At 35.6% G+C, this 21,899-nt stretch overlaps 1 protein-coding gene across 12 annotated transcripts in view; it reads left to right on the top strand.

The window, feature by feature from the left end:
• The window catches only part of LOC143231894 (uncharacterized), a 137,931-nt gene that overhangs the window by 102,300 nt on the left and 13,732 nt on the right, over positions 1-21,899 (top strand). For 10 of the 12 annotated variants that reach the window (XM_076466684.1, XM_076466682.1, XM_076466681.1 and 7 more), the window contains 2 exons: positions 3,710-4,264; positions 21,043-21,278. In XM_076466684.1, the coding sequence (XP_076322799.1) occupies positions 3,724-4,264; positions 21,043-21,278 (777 nt within the window). In that variant the 5' untranslated portion in view covers positions 3,710-3,723. Of the gene's footprint in view, positions 1-1,530; positions 2,909-3,709; positions 4,265-21,042; positions 21,279-21,899 lie in introns of those variants that run through there. The other 2 variants (XM_076466686.1, XM_076466688.1) reach the window with 2 other exon arrangements.

The raw sequence follows: 21,899 nt of genomic DNA, 5'->3' as shown, positions 1-21,899 counted from the left end.
ACTAGCGTGGGGCATCTATAAATAGATGCCTAGAACTAAAATAATACAGTTAAACATACACTACAATAAATAATCAATAGATTACAGAGAATTCTGAAAGTCACAATTAAAACGTCTATAAGTAGATGCCTAGCACTAAAATAATACAAGTAAGCATACACTACAATAAATATTCAATAGATTACAGAGAATTATTAAAGTCACAATTAAAACGTGTATAAGTAGATGCCTAGCACTAAAATAATACAATTAAACATATACTCCAATAAATATTCAATAGATTACAGAGAATTATTGAAGTTATAATTAAAACGTCTATGAATAGATGCCTAGCACTAAAATAATACAATTAAGCATACACTACAATAAATAATCAATAGATTACAGAGAATTCTTAAAGTCATAATTAAAACGCAGTTCTCAGTTTATAGTGGTCAGGATCAAATCGTAAATCTACAGGTTTAATCAGAAGAATAATTGAATTAATGGTCTGAGGAACGTCATGACACCAAGGACAAGATAAAACTGCAAAGATATAGTCAGTTGCACACCTCATAGATAGGTTAGCACGTATGTTAGCACATTATCTCGGTTAATTTTCACGTTGCTCTTTCTTCCTTATCTAGGTCCTAATGTAATAAAAACACTTCGTGTTTCGCTGTCAGAACATCTGTAATTGTCTATTATTCGACTTTTTTTTTTTTTTTTCTTCAAGAAACAAAAACGAAACAAAAACAAAACGGAATTAATAGTAACCCGTTGCGCGGCATGGCCAGGTGGGTTAAGGCGTTCGACTCGTAATGCGAGGGTCGCGGGTTCGAATCCCCGTCACACCAAAGATGCTCGCCTTTTCAGCCGTGGAGACTTTATAATATGATGGTCAATCCCACTATTCGTTGGTAAAAGAGTAGTCCAAGAGTTGGCGGTGGGTGGTGATGACTAGCTGCCTTCCATCTAGCCTTACACTACTAAATTAGGGACGGCTAGTGCAGATAGCTTTCGTGTAGCTTTGCGCGAAATTAAAAAGAAACAACCGACAAACAAACAGTAACGCTTTAGTACGTCAGTTCCGCTTTATAGGTATTGTACAAATAAGGCTTAATTTTCTACAGTCCACTTTCTAGGTATGAAAAACAAAGTTAAACTGATAACAATTAATAAAGTATTCATATTTTGAAAGACAGTATCTACATTACAACACTATGGAAACATGTAACATCTTATGCTTCTTACATAACATGGATTTTGATTTTTCCCTTACCAGATCTTTTGTCATTATATATTCACGCACGTCTAACATAAGGTAAAACAAGAGGGAATTCACAATAACCTCGGCACTTGAAATTCTTTCAAGCAGGAATAGAGTAAGTTAATTTATGAGACTTTTTTCTCCTTTTTATTAACAATATTTTTATGCACCAACAATACCAATTGTGGGGCGCGCGTGTTTCCGATTTTATTTTATTACTCATTAGAGGCCTACTTCAAATTAAAATTATTTTATAGAGGATTAGAATAAATTAATCTCTGAAACCTTGGGCGTGGTCAAATACAATAATCGAAACAGTTTTGGTCTCAGAAGGTCAAGAGAAATATGGAGCTGTGAGCTAAAAGTTTATACTTGAAAAAAACAACAACGACAAAATCTCAGAGCTGTCTTATGAGCCGTTATGCCGCGGCTGAAAATACTATTTCTTTTTTTGAACGCCTTGTGTACAACAAATATTAAATCACACGACAAGAAAGTATTCATAAATACTTAATAGGCATATTGGAGAAGGGATTGATCACTTTCATATCTACTTTATTCTGCATAGCTCACGGAAAAGTTGTTTTTAAATTACACGAGCGGCTTGACGTTTTATGCTGAATTAGTAATATTTTATTGCTGTCTCGATAACTCAGCGCAGGAATTTCATCTCTTATAGCTAGCAAGCTGGTATCAGTAGTTCTTCTGATCGTACAACAAGAGTTTACCATCTGAAATGTAAAGTTTCCTTGATAGGAGAAATCTAAGGCAACCACAAAGCTTAATAGAACCATTATATACATTCTAAGTAATACGGTAAATATTCCATTCACGTTTCTCGGTCGGAAACTAATTGCCCGTTTGTTAAAGTACACCAAAGACTCGTGTAATTTTGAAACTTCCGTTCCTGAAGTGCCGAGAATTTTTCGCAGAGTATTTCTAAAGTTTATCATTCTTTCGTTAATTTTTTTTGTGGATAAAAACTTGTCTATTTATTTGCTCACGCTCCTTCAGAAGGTCAAAATATTTGTAAATGTGAATTATTTTGTATACGATATGTACAGTTTGTGAGAACTATAACCACAGGAGGGAGCTCTGTTCGACCAGTCTGAGAACTATACCCACAGGAGGGAGCTCTGTTCCACCAGTCTGAGAACTATAACCACAGGAAGGAGCTCTGTTCGACCAGTCTGAGAACTATAACAACAGGAGGGAGCTCTGTTCGACCAGTCTGAGAACTATAACAACAGGAGGGAGCTCTGTTCGACCAGTCTGAGAACTATAACCACAGGAGGGAGGTCTGTTCGACCAGTCTGAGAACTATAACCACAGGAGGGAGCTCTGTTCAACCAGTCTGAGAACTATAACCACAGGAGGGAGCTCTGTTCGACCAGTCTGAGAACTATAACTACAGGAGGGAGCTCTGTTCGACCAGTCTGAGAACTATAACTACAGGAGAGAGCTCTGTTCGACCAGTCTGAGAACTATAACCACAGTAGGGAGGTCCGTTCGACCAGTCTGAGAACTATAACCACAGGAGGGAGGTCTGTTCGACCAGTCTGAGAACTATAACCACAGGAGGGAGCTCTGTTTGACCAGTCTGAGAACTATAACCACAGGAGGGAGCTCTGTTCGACCAGTCTGAGAACTATAACCACGGTAGGATTAAGGTTTTTATTGATCCTAGGCTTTTCAACTTATAGAGGCCTTCTAGTGACAGAACCTCCACGTGCAATACATTTAATAGTCACAGCTTGCGGCCCTGGGTTTCAACCCGGTAAGCCCATGCCTTAATCCGGGGTTGACAATAACAGTGGTATGGCAACAGTTCTGTATCTTGTGCGATTTTTTTTGTATAGTTTTATATTCCCACACGAGTTCCACTACGGTCTAGACTCTAGAGAGTTTTACTTCATCTTGCTGTGTTTCGGATAATATCATTTCCAAGAAAATATTGAGGCAAAAAACTTTAGTGAAAAGTCTATTCGTTTCTGATCTGGAATTGGTCAAGAGTTTGAGACCAGAGGAAAGGCAGTCAGTCATCACCACCCGCCGCCAACTCTTGGGAAAATAGTGGGATTGACCTTGCATAATAGCGCCTCCACGATTGAAAGGGCGAACATGCTTGGTGGGGCGTAGATTCAAATTCGAAACCCTCAGATTGCGAATCATGTGTCCTAATACCTGGCCATGTGATCCAGAGCTGGTAATGGACCAGATAAATGTTGTTCAGGTGGCTGTAAATCATATTTTCAGCGACTGCATTGCGTGTACATGTAGAAAGTGTGGCCATATTGCATCGTTACATAGAAACCAATTACAAACCACCGTTTAACGTTTTAGTTTTACCTCAAAGTGTATTAAAGGTAGGCTACCATAAACTAAGCATAGCGTCTTTTTATTTCAGAGAAAATAAATTGTATTTTAATATGTTTGTTAATTTTTTCCCCGTTTTGTTAGTGGAACTTGAAGATATGCCAGAAGAAGCCGAAATGCACCACCCAGAAGTTCTAGAATGCTCGAGTCCTAAAGAAGATCACTCAGTTACCCATGGATCAGTATGTAACGAAATAGTGAGCGACGCACAAAAAGATAAATCTGAGAACCTTCAGAATTTTTTACAAGAGCAAAGCAATGAAGAGGTTTTAAACTGTCCCAGTCCTAAAAATGGTTCTTTGAAGAACAGTTTTCAGCTGACGCTAAATACGAGTGTTAGGAATAGCAATGAGTGTACACAATCCGTCATCGAAAAACAATTAAATGCCCCCTCAAATTTTGTCAGTGCCCTGAACAAGGAGAGTGAAAATAGCTCATCAAGAACTGATGAGGACTGTACAGATGACGAGATAAAGACACGACTTGTCATCAAGGAGGAGACAGATGAAAGGTTGGAGACCGAGAAAGACAATATTCAAGAATACCTAAATCGAAGTGATACAGCTGTCATCTTTCCAGAATCTCTTGGAAAAGGAAAGGCTAGGCTTGCTAAGAAAAATAGACGGTGTCCGTCTAAAAGTAAGACCAAGTCTTCATTTATGTATGATTCTATAAGAGATCTAAGTGTTTATTAACATTTAAAAGAAACTTAAATGGTTAAATCTGCTTTAAATGGACAAAACTTTAACTGTTAAATCTATTCTAAATTGACAGTTTTGAAATGGTAATTATACATGATTTGTTATCAAAAACATCTACTCTGACTGCTTGTTTTTTTATAAATAAAAACATCTGCGGAAGTAATCTCTTTAAATTATATTATGTGACACGTATTTGTATCTAAATTTTTTTCTGAAAAAATTAAAGCATATTGTGTCTGTACTAAAAATTGTGAAACAAAGCGTTTTAAAACATGAAAAGTTATAAATACCAGTATGTGCGTGTGTGTGTGTGTGTAGTGTTATGTGTTTATAAGTTATATGTCACTAACGAGAAATATTAGGATGTCAGGTCACGATAGTTATGCGAAGAGCAGTGCTTCCTTACTTAGATGTGAGATATGCTTCCTATGACCCAGAGTTTGAACTCGTGAGGCCCTATGAAATAAAGAACAGTTGTTTGGGACATTGAGCTAAGTCGGTGTATAGAAGCATTTTGATATATATATCGTTTCACAAAATACTAAATAATGATTGAATAAGGTCATTTGTAAAATTGAAGTTAAAACCTCGATAAGAGTTGTTTGTTGTTAATCCAATAGTTGTACAATGGGCTGTCTGTGCTCTGCCTACCTCGGCAGAGTGTTATAAGCACTAAAAACACACGGAAAAAAATAATTTTAATTTTATTAACTTAAATTAATCCACATTTATCACCGTGTGTAAATATGCACATTGGATTTAGATAAAAAAAAAAGATTGTAAGACGTAACTTGTGGAGTAAAATGTGGTTACAAATTCGAGTTAGAAGACTTGCACGTTGTGCAAAATATTACCACCATATGACGTCATATCCTACAGAAAGCGCCCTCTGTTGATATCAGCTGCTTATAATTTTTGCAAAATGGGCGCCAGCTTAGAAACAGTTGTAAATTTAATTTTTGAGGAACATTTTAGTATGCTGATTAATTGTGCTCGTACTTAGAGGTAGAATGTATTAAATTCAAAATCTTTGTGTGACTTGATCGTACGAAACATAAATATATTGACTTAAAGGTAACCTTACTATCTTTTGTATCGTACCAATACGATGGAATTCGTTCGTTCGATGCACGGTTGATAAATTTCAACCTGTTGTTTCTTAAAGATATAAGACTAATTTGTTTTGAATTTCGCGCAAAGCTACACGAGGGCTATCTGCGTTAGCCGTCTCTAATTTAGTAGTGTAAGACTAGAGGGAAGGCAACTAGTTATCACCACCCACCGCTAACTCTTGGGCTACTCTTTTATCAACAAAAAGTGGGATTGTGCGTGACATTATCACGTGTCCACGGCTGAAAGGATGAGTATGTTTGGTGTGACGGGGATTCGAACCTGCGACCCTCGGATTACAAGTCAAGTGCCTTAACTACCTGGTCATGCTGGGCCTAAGCTTTAAGCAGTTTGAGGAAAAAAATCAGATAAACCTTAAAGTATACCTGTTTTTTCTTCCAATCGTATTATTTTTTTCGAAAACTAAGTGGTATATGAAATTTTCTTAAGCCTGAAATAAAATTTCTAAATTATGTATAAGTTGCGTGTGTGTGTTTCTGATAGAAAAGCCACATCAGGCTGTCTGCTGAGTCCATCGACGGGAATCAAACCTCTGATATTAGCGTTGTAAATCCATAGAGTTACAGCTGTACTAGCGGGAGACCCGTACAAGTTGTTTATATTCTAATTTTTCTTCCTCACGCTTAGTAAAAAAGTCGATACATAAACCTGTTGTGAAAGACTGTACAGTTAGAGTTCTTACCGATCATAACGTAAAAGAAACCTTTTTACTGTCACATGATTATATAAAAGGATAGTCACATTATACTTAGGGAACATAGAAAATATTCGATTTGTTATCTCTTTTAATTCCCTTGCAATGTCCAGTTAAAATGTGTAGAGGCATTTGATTAAGTTATATGGAATTAGGCACAAAACTACACAATGGACTATCTGTGCTATGCCCACCACGGGTATTGAAACCCGGTTTTTTAGTGATGTGATTGCGCAAACATACCGCTGTGCCTCTGGGGAGCACTGTAGAGACAACAAACACAGAAAAACAATGCGATACAGAATGTGTGTAAGAACACTTGCTGTTTGAGCTTATTTTAGTGCAAGGCTATACAGTGGTTATCTGCACCATGTTCACCACGGGGAATCGAATCCCTGATTGTAGCGTCGAAAGTTCGTGAACTTATCAAATACCTGTTGGATAAAGTTTTATATTTAAATATTAGTGGAACAATAAACATGAATTCTGTGTTTTTCCATATGCCTGTCGTCAAATCAGTTATGTATTCATTTTGTTAGCGTGTAATTTTGTGAGAAAATGCGGGTGTTTATTTTACCGTACACACGAAGACAGATATTTCAATATTAATGTCGCTTTCGTATTTTGGCTTCTATTTAGGTATTTGAATGTGTCAACTGAATGCAGTCGACCTAATATACATTTGCTTTGTGCAGTTGATTCCATTCTTGTGCTCAATGATGGGTGTTTCGAAGTTCCTTGAAGGCATTTTAAAAACAGAAGCAAAACTGAAGTGACTTTGGCCTAGAAGTCACGAGGACGAGAACGTAAATGTTTATGTAAAAACTTCTCAATGTTATTAACTCTCTCTCTGTTTCGTCAGTATTACTCTTTCTTTTTAGCTACACGAGGGCTATCTGCGCCAGCCGTCCCTAATTCAATAGTGCAAGACTAGAGGGAAGGCAGCTAGTAGGGCTATCTGCGCTAGCCGTCCCTAATTTAATAGTGCAAGACTAGAGGGAAGGCAGCTAGTCATCACCACCGACAACTCTTGGGCTACTCTTTTACCAAGGAATAGTGGGATTGGCCGTCACATTATAACGCCCCCACGGCTGAAAGGGCGAGCATGTTTGGTGCGACGGGGATTCGAACCTGCGATCCTCAGATTACGAGTCGAACGCCTTAACACGCTTGGCCACGCAGGGCCAATTTTACTGCATGTATAAATGGTTGCTTGGTTCTCCAAGCCCTTTCCCTTGGCTGTGGTTTCGCTAGATAGTAGATAGGGACAGTGGGAATCTTGTTAATCCATTCATGATAGTAAACCAGAAGTTCGATATTTTCCGTATTATCCAAAATGTCGACCTCACGTGACACTCTAAGAGCGTCACTAAGGAGAACTCTTGCAGATTTTACTGGTAGAATCATCCATTGTTGTTCAAGGTAACTTAAAAAGCAACCATTAGTGAAAGTTTAGTATCTTTGTTGTCGAACAGAAAAGGAAAAAAATAAATCGAGTAAGCAGTATATTTTTAACTTGTTTCCTTAGCTGTGATTGTTATAATACCGTCTTCTGACTCAAACATGCAGATAATATGTAAACATATTTTCTTTTCCTTCAGTTTCGTTTATCGGTTTCTTGCTTATGAAAATACGACTTTATATTTTTATCCACAACACAATTACGACAGCATCTGGTTCTTGTAAGTTTGGAGAAGACCGTCATTCCTCGGTAAGGACATTTAAGTCAGTTCTTCAGTTCTCCTATTCCTTTGTATCGAGATGTTCTTGATACGAAAATTAACATGGAATTTTGTCCTGTTTCTAAACACTCTCTTTCAGTTTATCCTTCTTTGTAACTGATTTAATTATTACAATAAAATATTCAATACATAAACCAAAACACATTAACATGAAATTAAAAAAGTTTAAATACGTTGCATATATATATAAAAAAGGATTCTAAGGTACAAACTACAACGTGGGATTATATAATGTATCCTAGGTTTTGGAGGTGACTGAAGAAGTAGGACCCAGATTGCGGTGGGATACACCGTCTATCAGTCATGATTTTGTATATTCATTTAACTTCGTTTAGATATAAATTCTTTAATTTCACTAAAATATATTCAATGTATGTGAATGGTCGCTGACTATGTTGCGCCTTCCATTGCATTTTTCAAACTTTATGAAGTTAAGTTTTATGGCCTCAACTAGGCATATTAAATTTAAACTATAATTTAACCTAACAAGCTGATTATAGTAATTATATTGTTGTTAAAGCAATAAATGGTAACAACAAAAGCTGTCTCACATGTTAAAAAAAAAGACTAATAGACGTATTTTAAAATAAAAAAAATCATGTTAACATGTTTTGGTTTATGGCTTCAATATTTTATAGTTATGATATAGTTTACTAGAGGTCGGGATTTGCTGTTTTAAACGTAGTCCTTCCTCGCAGTTTTGTATATTCATTTAACTTCATTTAGATATAAATTATTTAATTTCACTAATATATACGCATATTATTATAAATTCAATACCCTACAATAATTTTAAAATAAAGCATGATTTATTTTACTGAAGCTGATAGAAGTTTGTTTGTAATTAAGCACAAAGCTACACAATGGGCTATTTGTGCTCTATTCACCACGAGTATCAAAACCGGGATTCTAGCAGTTTAAATCCGCAGACATTATTGTGCTATTGTGTGTGTGTTGGGAGGTTCACAACTCTTAGTACGTGTCATTACTTCACATATAGTTCATTATAAAAACTGTTATTCTTATCGATTGATTTACAGTTCGAAACATCTATTGTATAGTGTAGAAATTATTTCTTGTCCTAATAATAAATTAAGTCGATTCTAAGATCGTTGATGCGGGATCCATGGGGTCTTTAATATATTTTACGTAAAATAATAAATAATGTCACTTAATATTTTCGACAACTTCTTTACCGTGAGTGTTGGAAAGGACAAGAACACAACATTACCCACATGGACATCCTTGTAACTTTTATACCCAAAAAATACGTGAAGCAGTATTTTACCATATGCATTTTATGCCTCGAATCCGAAAATAGGTTTTCTCTATATGGTGTTTTCGTGAAGAAATCAGCTCTTAAAGTCGAGAACCTTCACCATCAACCTTCTTGCGAATAAGCCAACGTAGGTGAACTAGCGCTAAGAGCCATGATGTTGTGCAAATTGAAAGTTGAAATCCGAACTTTCTTAAATTATTTTTCTTATGACGCATTTTTAAAATTTTGTACAAAACGGTTTGGCTATGTCAAATAAAGGGCTTTTGAATTTCAAAAATTTACCTCTTTCGGTGTCTAACATACATTCCGATCTTACTAAGTCCATTGTACATTTTCATATTGTCCAATTGCGGCTGCGAACAACATATTTGCTCCTTGAGCAGGTACCCTATCGTTGCTTCTAGCCATAATTAACAGATAGTAGTTGTCGTAGCAACTTTACGCATTAGCTTGGAAGAAGTTTGTTACCATGGCAAATGTACTTCCCTTTACCAGCTTCGGCTCGTCAATAGAATCTGAATATGATTTGCATAACAGAAGGCTCACGGGTAATGACATTATGTTACAACAGTGGTGTCCAATGTAATATAGGAATGCATATTATTCTACTATTCTGTACAGTATCAAACCTTGATCATCCAGCAGATATAGTAGCTATATTGCTATTCGCTTAAATTTACACACAGAGAGACATAAAAGTTACACTGCACTCTACAGACGCATTTTACCTAGTAAGAATAAAAGGAAAAATATTTGCACAGTAGTGGAAATAATAGGATATCTTGGAAATATATAACCTTGTAGTATTACTTATTTTAAACATGACTGTTATAGTTCTCATTACATCTGAAGAATCGATGAAGCCCTTAACCCACGAGAATGGCAATAATATTCAATCCTCTCTAGGGTGATATAAAATTGATAGCTGTATGTAGGTTGTATAGGAAGGACAATAGAAGTACTTACGTAAAGAGCTCTATATTCAGAATGATGAAGAGGAACCTTATGATAAGGGTGGAAATACGATACGTGTTTTAAGGGCAATTTGGACTTACTCTTACAAGCAGTCAAAATTTTGTCGGCATCATGAATTATGTTGATTTTATAATAGAGGTACTCTTTTGTTTTCCAATTTTTTTATCACTGTTCCAGCAAAAACAAACCCAACAAGAACTGAATTTTAAAACAAAGCGAAGCTTAAAACTAGCAATTTTGTTTGGAACTTTTGAAATGTGTAATGATTGCTCGTTTCTTTGGAATATATGTGCACTGCTACTCGAAGGCTATCTTCGCAAGCTATCCTTAATTACTACAAGAAAGCAGCTAGTCATCACCACCCACCGCCACTTCTTGGGGTATTCCTTTTCCAGTATATAATGGGATTAACCGTCACTCTATAATGCCTCTAAGGCTAAAAAGGGAAGAGCATGCTTGGTGATACGAGGATTCGAACGGGCGGCTTTCGGATTGTGAGTCACTCACTTTAGCCAATAAGTGTAGATGGAAGGTAAAGAAGGGAGGAAGTAGCTAACCAATTAATGATAGCTAAGCCTTCCAAGGCGACAAGGAGGGACGATCTTTAACTAAATAAACAAAAATCGTGTATATACAGCAAGAAATAACTGAATTATAGTCATTAAATGAGAATTCAATGTGTGAGGCATTCAGAAATTAATGACCCCACCGTCATGTCATTTGAGTTCCTTTAAAATATCATACAAGTAGAATTTGATGACAATTGACATTTTACGCCCATAAAAAGATTCTGCTGGTTCGTCTATACAACACTAACTGGACCACTACTTTTGTTCAGGGCCCTTCTTACATATCTTTCGTATTCTTCCTCAATATACATGTATGTGATACCAGTGTAAGTTGTTCTAACTGCCAGGTCAAATTACCTTTGTAAGCAGGTTTTGCTCATAAGATACTATGAGGTTAACACGATATAAATACGGTTAATTTTATTTGACAAATCGTCAGATGAGTTAAAAAGAATGTCAGTTTTGTGAATTTCACAACTCCTGATCTCGTTTTCAAGTTTTGAAAATTAAATCAGTTATTAATGTGTTTACTTTAGTGTAGACATCTAGCGGCCACTCGGTGGGACAGCGGTAAGTCTGTGAAGCTACAACAATAACATCTGGAGTTCGATTCTCCGCCGTGAACGCAGTAGATAGCTTTGGTCTAAAACAAAAATTATATAATAATTGCACCTCCCCTGCTAGTACAGCGGTATGTCTACGGATTTACAACTCTAAGATCAGGGGTTCGATTCCCTTTGGTGGGATCAGCAGATAGCCCGATGTGGCTTTGCTATCAGAAAAAAAACACAAACACACACACACTATAAATATTAGTATTTATTAATGTCAGTTGGATACCCTATCTGTTAAGGTAGTGGTCGGCTTCTAAACAAATGTTAAAAGCAATCATTCTTTTGTTACAATTAAAGTTTTTTTTTTTTTTTAATTGTTACGTCCACTTGAGGTATGGCATCGTCCACTTGAGGTATGGCATTGTCCACTTGAGGTATGGCAGGATGTGAACAATGGTTAAATTTGGGCAATCGACATGCATACTACTGAAAAAAACAACAGTGGTATGCACTATCCATAATACATATGTATATATATACAGGGGATGGACGTAAAACGTCCCCCCTTGAAAATGTTGTTAATTTCTTATGTCTTTCATTACACATAAAAAAGTAAAACTACTCGGGGTGGGTGTTCACATATAAACTCGAATCATAAATTTAACACTAGCTTTTATAAGTACCTAAAACGTTTCATGATTTTAGTTACATTTTATCGTAAAAAAGTGTTGTACATCTGCTGTAGTTTCTTGAATCTTCCAATTAGCGTACAAAATGATCAAACAAAAATGAAACCTAAAAATAACACAAACTAGTTTCACAACTTGATATTTAGTCGACGTTCCCTTGGACTTCAGTACTGCTTTAAATCTACGTGGAATACTTTCAATTAGTTTCTACAGATATTGTAGAATTGACTGCCATCCTTCTTTGATTACATCAAAAAGTTCATCTTCTGTATTTGGCTTGTTGTCTTTCGTTAATCGGTGTAATTCAGCCCATAAATTTTCAGTTGGATTGATATCAGGTAATTGATCTGGCCATTCCACGATATAAATTCTCTTAATTGTAAAATACTTTTAAAGAGTCTACAATTGCAGAGAATCTAACTTCTGCAGGGCCATTGTAAGTTCTTTACCATCCAGTTTGCAGACCACGCGTTTTGTTAAACTTACCTTTCACTATAAAAAGGGCCTGACATGGCCAGGTGGTTAGAGCTATAGACTTGTAATATGAGGGACGCAGGTTCGAAACCTTGTCAGACCAAACATGCTCACCCTTTCAGCTGTGGGAGTGTTATAATGTGAGAGTCAAACCCACTAGTCATTAATAAAAGAGTAGCCCAAGAGTTCGCGATCGGTGGTGATGACCAACTGCTTTTCTTTTAGTTTTACCCTGCTAAAGTAGGAACAACTAGCGCAGATAGCCCTCGTGTAGCTTTGCACAAAATTCAAAAACAAGTATTATGAAAAGTGTATCAAGAATTATAAGATCAATAATGACTCACTTTCATGGACGATAATTCTAACACGGGAAACACTTTCTTTGTGTTACTTTAGAAGCTTGTAGTAATTTCGTCTTTATTTTTTGTCACCGTCTCGCTTGCAAACTCCGTCATTCGGGTATCAAGAATAATAAATTAATGTAGTGTAAATCGATTAACGCAAGTCTAACTCTGAAGCATTACGATCGGAAAGCCAGACATAATTTGCATGTTTACGTCATCATTTTGAATAATGGGAGTTGAACACTGTGCACCTTAATATCAAGGGAAATAAAGGTTCTGTCAATTGTGTTCATAACTTCCGACAAGCCACTTCGAATGTGATATCAGCGTATGCGTGGTGAACTACGTACGTACCTATCTATATCTATATTTATATCCAATTATTTGTTCCTTCATCATTTTATTTGGCAACTTTCCGATTCTTCCTTTTCTTTTTTTCTGACGCTGTGACAGAATTATAGTGTTTTTGGTCATGTCCTTCCATGTGCATTTATTTGTTTGTTTTTGAAATTCGCGCAAAGCTACGCGAAGGCTATCTGCGCTAGCCGTCTCTAATTTAACAGAGGGAAAACATCTACTCATCAGGCCCGGCATGGCCAGGTGGTTAAGGCACTCGAGTCGTAATCTGAGGGTTGCGGGTTCGAATCCCCGTCACATCAAACATGCCTGCCCTATCAGCCGTTGAGCCATTATAATGTGACGGTCAATCCCACTATTCATTGGTAAAAGAGTAGCCCAAGAGTTGGCGGTGGGTGGTGATGACTAGCTGCCTTCCCTTTAGTCTTACCCTGCAAAATTAGGAACGGCTAGCGCAGATAGCCCTCGAGTAGCTACGCGCGAAATTAAACAAAAACAAACAAAGCTAATCATCAACACCCTCCCCCAACTCTTGGGCTATTTTTTACCAACAAATAGTGGGATTGACCTTTACATTATACCACCGCAACAGCTGAAAGAACGAGCATGTTTGGTGTGATGGGGATTCGAAATTCAAAAACAAACAAACCGTCCATTACTTATGAATATGAAGAGAAAATGAAATGACATGTTAAGAGTGACATGTTTGTTAATTCCTGAGTGTTTGTGTTAAATTTTAACAACAAAAATCTTCTGCAAAATTTATAGCATCACATTTTTTTAAACTAGTTTTCAAAATATTGCCTGTGTAGTTATATGTGAATAAGAAGTGACACATTTTTTATATCTTATAGAAACTGTACGTTCAATAAATATATTTGAATACGTTTTCATTTTTCAATAGAACTGTACTCTTTCTGAAAATTTGCTCAATTTGTTGAGATCTGAGAATTCTGTTAAACATGAATGAATAAGTAAGACTTGAAGCTGACGTAGGTGCTCACAATATCAAGGTTGCTGGAGGCGTTTTTTTAGTTTAAAAACACAGACAAAACCTTTAGAAAAAACACATTTATGTGGATATATATTCTGATTTTGCTTGGTAAAATTAGAATACATATTGCAACGAAATAACACAACTATACATTTTATCGATTTTCTACACGTTCTACTGATGTATATTTTTCCTAAAAAAAGAGTGAGCCTTACCTCATTATGCCGTCATATAATAACCAGAAAATTAAAGTTATACTTTATTCATGAAAGGTTTTCCCAAGAAAACCCACTACTTTAAAAACTGTAAATAATCATTAGCTCCAACAGTCAGTTTATTACATGAATAATGTATAGATTCGATAAAATCAACGGTGATTGCTCTGATTCAATAATAGAAAGTTAATCTACACTTATAGCTGTGTTCGAAGAATAAAAGGTTAATAAATCAACACTGACTGCTATGATCCAAGAATGGAAGGTTAATAAATCAACACTGAATGCTATTATCCAAGAATGGAAAGTTAATAAATCAGCGGTGAATGGTGTTATCCAAGAATAGTAGGCTAACAAATCAACAGTGAATGATGTTATCCAAGGATATAAGGTTAACAAATCAACACTGACTGCTATGATCCAAGAATGGAAGGTTAATAAATCAACACTGACTGCTATGATCCAAGAATGGAAGGTTAATAAATCAACACTGACTGCTATGATCCAAGAATGGAAGGTTAATAAATCAGCGGTGAATGGTGTTATCCAAGAATAGAAGGTTAACAAATCAACAGTGAATGATGTTATCCAAGAATAGAAGGTTAACAAATCAACAGTGAATGATGTTATCCAAGAATAGAAGGTTAACAAATCAACAGTGAATGATGTTATCCAAGAATAGAAGGCTAACAAATCAACAGTGAATGATGTTATCCAAGAATAGAAGGTTAACAAATCAACAGTGAATGGTGTTATCCAAGAATAGAAGGCTAACAAATCAACAGTGAATGATGTTATCCAAGGATAGAAAGTTAACAAATCAACAGTGAATGATGTTATCCAAGAATAGTAGGCTAACAAATCAACAGTGAATGATGTTATCCAAGAATAGAAGGCTAACAAATCAACAGTGAATGATGTTATCCAAGAATAGAAGGTTAACAAATCAACAGTGAATGGTGTTATCCAAGAATAGAAGGTTAACAAATCAACAGTGAATGATGTTATCCAAGTATATAAGGTTAACAAATCAACAGTGTATGGTGTTATCCAAGAATAGAAGGTTAACAAATCAACAGTGAATGATGTTATCCAAGGATATAAGGTTAACAAATCAACAGTGAATGATGTTATCCAAGGATATAAGGTTAACAAATCAACAGTGAATGATGTTATCCAAGGATATAAGGTCAACAAATCAACAGTGATTGGTATTATCCAAGGATATAAGGTTAACAAATCAACAGTGAATGGTATTATCAGTCAGGTTTGTCAAAATGTTTCTCTGTCCGTCAATTTTTATGTCAGTCATTTTGCCAGATTTTCTGTCTGGTCAGTGAACTTATCAGATATCTTGTTTGTTAGCCAGATTAGTAGTCAGTAAATTTTCAGAATGTTTCTTTGTTGGTCAGATTTTCAGTCAATCAATATGGCTGATTGTTTAGCTTTCGGGTTTGCCCTATTTGTTCGCCTATCTAAATTTCATTAGTTTGATGTGAAAACAATTACTTGTATTGTTTCTTAGCCACACGCTATTTTCTAAGATAGTCAGTCTGACGTAATTTTGAATTTGGACCGCTTTAGTCATATTAAACCAAAAAGATGATATATTTCCCTTGCTATGTTACTCATTGTGAATTACTATAGGGCTGTGGATTTGTTTCGAATTGTAGGTTCCACCTGATTGACCTTTCTGTGTATATCATACTATTCTTAATCACAACGAGCCTATGGAACAAAATTACAAGTGAAGCTTTAAGCACTGTTGTTAACTATCAGGTGGCCCAGTAGACTTGATCCAACCAGTGAGACTGGAAGTTGCTCTTGTATTTTCCCTCTGTTATGTTGAGCACTTTATCGAATAACTTCTTGATATGTCTATGATCGTTATGTCTTGAGTCATTTAAAACGTTTTAAACTGAACAGTTGTAATCGAGTGATATATTCTCAATAAGTCAATTATGAAATGGATTGTTAGTAAAGGAATAACGTTAATTACATGTACAGTCGTAACATATAAACTGCTCTATATAACAAATGTAAAAGCAACCCCGTGGCTGTTGCTCAGTAATAAAACATAACATATGCGTAAGTTGGTAATTCATGAAACTTAATATTAAAGACACGATCATATGTCGTAAATAATATGTAGAGATATGATTTTTAAGTAAATAGAAAGTTATATTCCACATAAAAAAACAATAAAAACTTAGAATAGTCAACTAGACATTCATATTTATTACTACTCTCCTTGAACGAGAGATGGCGCTTTAGATGATTGCATATTATGTCTCGCAAAATGTTTGTATCAGATACTTTGGATTAGAATTAACGATGTCGAGTTCTAACGCTACAACACGTATGCTCCACGTGCTCAGCACACTAAAATGTGATCATAACAGTACGTAATAAACATACGTTATCATATAAGAATTAGTCCTAGTGGATGGTCACATATAAAGATGAAAAAGTGCGAGGTCTCTCGCATCGCTGAGTATTTAAATGATACGAGGACATCGCGAAGTGTTACGCTTCTGAGTACCTATTAAAACTAACATGTAATCAGTGGTATTTCACAAAATGCTCTTTGACAATTAATCGTTTAAGAAGTAAATTGTCCATTGCACATTAACATTGTCATTCATCACAAGAAATAAGGCTGCTTCACACTGATATCGACAATAAGTTTATATGCACTGAAACTGATGCTGTATCAAACTGATATAGACTATAGATTTATATATACAGACATATATGAACTACAGCGCATGCGTGAAATAATTAGTGGAAATTTTAGAGATTCCTTATATAATTGTTATTTATTCTGCCTCCTTCCCGAAGATGTGAAACATACTTTTCAGCTACTTTGAATCCTACGTTCAGCTCCACATGTAGATCAGCAGTAAGCGTACAACGCTAGAATCTAGTGTTCAATTCCTTGCCATAGATAAAGTATGGGTAGACACTCGTGTAGTTTCCTACTAAATTGAAACATCTCGATTCAGAATAAAGTGTTCTTCATGTAAAACAGTTTTTAGTTGTTGTGTTTTAAAATGCCCATGGGCATTTATGAAAACCATGACATAACTTCATGTAAGAACACTGATGTTGAGCCAGACCCTTTATTCAACAGTGTTTGGCCGTCACTTGTTGTATTATTACCACTGTAAAATTAAACCTACCAGGAACCGTCCTCTTTATTTTGAATACCGCGCAAAGCTACACCAGGGCTGTCTGAGTTAGCCGTCCTAATTTAGCAGTGGAAGACTAAAAGAAAGGAAGCTGTGGTCACCACCCACCGCCAACTGTTGTTTCTTTTATGTCATGTTATGAGCTTGTTTGCTCTATTGTCCTTTTATGTTTATACTATGTAATTTAGGCTATACACCTGAACTTTGAAGTCTGTATATAGTACCATCTCTAATTTCGAGTTGCTGACCATATATTACATGGCAACTAATCAGCAGGGTTCGCCGTCTGCATGGTAATCTTAACTAAATAGTGGAATATTGCGTATCGTATAACATCCAGCTGAAAATCGTGAGTGGATTCGCAACTCGAACATGGAATCTTCTGGTTCGTAGCGCGGCAGCCAACTACATACTAACTACACCTACACTGATGTAAATATGTATGGATCACATAAATGTCATCGTATATACAGAAAGGTTTTGTTTGTTTGAAGATAAACACAAATCTACACAATAAGATACCCGTGGTCTGCCCGCCATAGGTATCGAAACTCAGTTTCTACCGTTGTAAGACCGCAGGCATACTGCTGTGCCACTGTGGGGCATTTAAAAATTACTATAAAAACGTGATGCCAATAACAGAGATAAATAAAGTCGGCTTAAGTTAAAAATGAATGTAATATAAATTACATTAGTTCAGTCTCTACAACTGGTTCATATTCATAACATAAATACTATTCGTTGTCTTTCACACCGTGAATAAAGACCTAAAACCGTCTCAGAAAAGTGTTCTGTTTGACGGTTGAATTTCGCACAAAGCTACTCGAGAGTTTATCTGTGCTAACAGCTTCAAAATTTGAAGTGATAGACTATAGATAGGGAAGACATCTAGTCAACACCACCCGCCGTCACTTCTTAGGCAATTTTTTTTAAACAACGAATATTGAAACTGACTGTCACAGTATATAACATCCTCACTCTTAAAGGGCGACTATGGTCAATTGCGAGTTAAGTGTTTAAACCACTAAGCCTGACCAGCTGCTAAACGTGATGTTATTGCATGAACAATCTATTTTTTTTTGTTCTCAACTTTCACGTGTTATGTATTCCCGCGTTTATGTAAATGGCTTTAATTAGAAAAAAAAAAAAGAACAGATGTGTTTAATAGAAACAAATATTTATTTTAAAATGTGTTTTCAGAAGAGGATAATGAAAACTCTAAGTATAAAACTTAACGTTTGAGTTGTTGTTTTGAATCAAGCACAAAGCTACACAATTGGCTATCTGTGCTTTGCCCACCACGGGTAACGAAATCCGGTTTTTAGCGTTGTAAGTCCGCAGATAATGTTTGTTTAAATCCAGGTTTTTGTAAATCGGAAACCCGAATTTATAGAATAATCGTATGGGAGTGAATGGTAATAACATAACTTCTACAGGTAATTTCTAATCTACAGGATGTGAAAAAAAAAAAAAAAATCATCTCGTTTGCAAACGCATTTAACGCTAAATCCAAGTCTCTCCTGGATGACTAAGCCCTTGTAACTATGAACTTATAGAAGGCTATACGGCATTTATTCCCAACAATAGAAGTAGTAATAATAAATGACGGACAAAGAAATAAGCTAGCTCAATGTTCCTGCTAACTCCATTACTAAAAATTATCTTTTCCCGCTAAAATCAGGAGCTCGATTCCCCTCGGTGGACTCAGCAGATAGCCTGATGTGGCCTTGCTATAAGAAAGCACACACACACACATTTCTTTTCCTATTGGATTAGACAGTAAGGACAACTTTAGACTGTGCTGAAACGAATTCTAATAATTTATTGGTTTATGATTTCGGGGACATTTTAATATTCTTATTGGCTCTCGCTGTTTCGAAAATGTGATTGACGATGAAGTCGTCTGTTTATAGTGACAAATGTAATGGTAATAACATTTCGAGGGCGCGAGATATATCAGGTATTGTTAGGTTTGTCGCTCTTACACTGTTTATTGTACATTTTGTTATTATTTGCTAACGCGTACGCGCCTTGGAGAAGGATTTCTTTGACAATAATAATTCAATTTTTTCTGGTTTATTTAGGTTTATTTAAAAACAAATTACATTCCTAGAAATGTCGTACGTGAGGAGCTACCTTACACCGTAAGCTCTTCGCGCTACGATACAACAAATAAATGAAACATACGACTTTGGTTTAGCATTTTCATTTCACTTTTCCGCTTGTACAGCGGTAAGTCTATGGATTTACAACGATAAAATCAGGGGTTCGATTCCTCACGGTATATTCAGCAGAGAGCCCGATGTGGCTCATCTTCACTTTTTATATGGATCTTTAAGATGTCTATAAGTCTTAAATGGGTTTTCTTATAGGTAAAGGTATACTGTAATGAGCTTAAATCGATATATTAATGGATTCTAAAATCAGATAGCATTATTATTTAGTGTTTCGCTTGACTAAGTGAACAGCTGTGTGAAATTTTTATTATCTTTGATGCAGTTGTGCACGTTCGTTTATTGCCACTGTTCGGAGTTCCAACCCTGCGGTGAAAAGATAGCCCGTGTTGTGGAGGTTTAGGGTTAACAACAAACAAGTAATCAGATCAGTTATTCGTCAGTGTCTACTAAGTATGTGGAAAATCACATACAAAGATATGATATGATCTACAGGTTTACACGTATGGACAACTAATGCTATTTTACACTGATATAAACTATAGGTTCATACGTACTGACAACTAATGCTTCTCTACACTCATATAGACTATTGGTTCATATATACTGACAGCTAATGCTATTCTACACTGATATAAACTATAAGTTCATAAGTACTGACAACTAATGCTTCTCTACACTCATATAGACTATTGGTTCATATATACTGAGAGCTAATGCTATTCTACACTGATATAAGCTATAGGTTTCTATATACTGAAAACGTATGCTGTTCCACACTGATATAAGCTATAGGTTTCTATATACTGACAACGTATGCTGTTTCACTCTGATATAAGCTATAGATTTCTATATACTGACAACGTATGCTGTTCCACACTGATATAAACTATAGGTTTCTATATACTGACAACGTATGCTGTTTCACACTGATATAAACTATAGGTTTCTATATACTGACAACGTATGCTGTTTTACACTGATATAACTCAGGGACGACTGTACAGACAGTTTAGTGGTATTAATCTTGAAGTCTCAGAAAATGATTTAGTTGCTAAGTAGATCTTACCAAAGCTATTTTCGAATAATTATTTAAATTATTTCTTATGCGTTTTGCACTGAACTCTATCAAACCCTGTGGTCTTCGTGATCAAATCTTTAAAAAAAAGTTAGGTTTATTTTAATATAGTTTACCCCTAGAATACTATATAATTGATGGTGCTCTTTGAAGCTTCTATAAAAGAAATTCAAATCTTATTTTAATATCTATCTCATGGAATCATCACAACTCGTGTATAAGATAATCCAAATATAGTGTTCTTTTCACTTAATAGATGTCAGGACCGTATTGGAAGACTATGCTGTGACTTGTTCTCATTGTGGCGAGGCATTCGCTGGTAGTCAGGCGCTATATGCCCTTCGTGATCATATAAAAACAGCCCATCAGCACCTGCAAGAGCCCGCAAATAAGAAAGAAAATAACAAACACGTTTGCCCTAAGTGTAATGTGTCATTTTTGGACAAGTCTCATCTGGAGAAACACGAACTCCTCCACGTAACGTCAGGCAAGGTTAGTTTTTTTACTGCAAGTATCAGAATGATATCCCAAATATTTCTGTTTAATTCTAAGGGAAACTCAGACTTTATTAAGTAACCATAGTTACATTTATATAAAAATACTCTTAGAAGAAAGGATAGGAGGGTTGAAACAGTTTTAAGGCTTACGTGTCTGATAGTAGTTAGTCTTAAGGAGAGAAAAAAGAAACAGTATAAAGTGAAACATGTTGCAGTTGATTAATAACTGTTTCTCAGGGTATGTTACGTAATAGTATATGATTTCATTTTAATAATTAGGTAGTGTATTATGTATCTTATAAATAAAGGGAAGTCCGAAACGTTTTCAACGAACTGGAGGAGAGATTGAACAAGTATTTAAAAACAAAACTGGAAACACAAATTACATTGCTTCTTAAAATGCCATTTGTGGTTCATAAAATACAAAACTTTACTCAACAAATATGTTGTTTAATTATCTCTGTTATGGTGGTGCAATCAGTTTCATGTTTTTATAGTAAATCTTACTTTATCATTGCTATAAATACCCAGTTTGTTCCCTTTAGGGCTACATTGTACAAAAAGTGTTTCGATTCTCATCGTGCTATAGAAACAGCGACACTTAGATATCAACAAT

This window comes from Tachypleus tridentatus, chromosome 11 (assembly GCF_004210375.1).
Source record: "Tachypleus tridentatus isolate NWPU-2018 chromosome 11, ASM421037v1, whole genome shotgun sequence".
NCBI lineage: Eukaryota > Metazoa > Arthropoda > Merostomata > Xiphosura > Limulidae > Tachypleus > Tachypleus tridentatus.
This window is presented reverse-complemented; position numbering and strand designations above follow the sequence as displayed.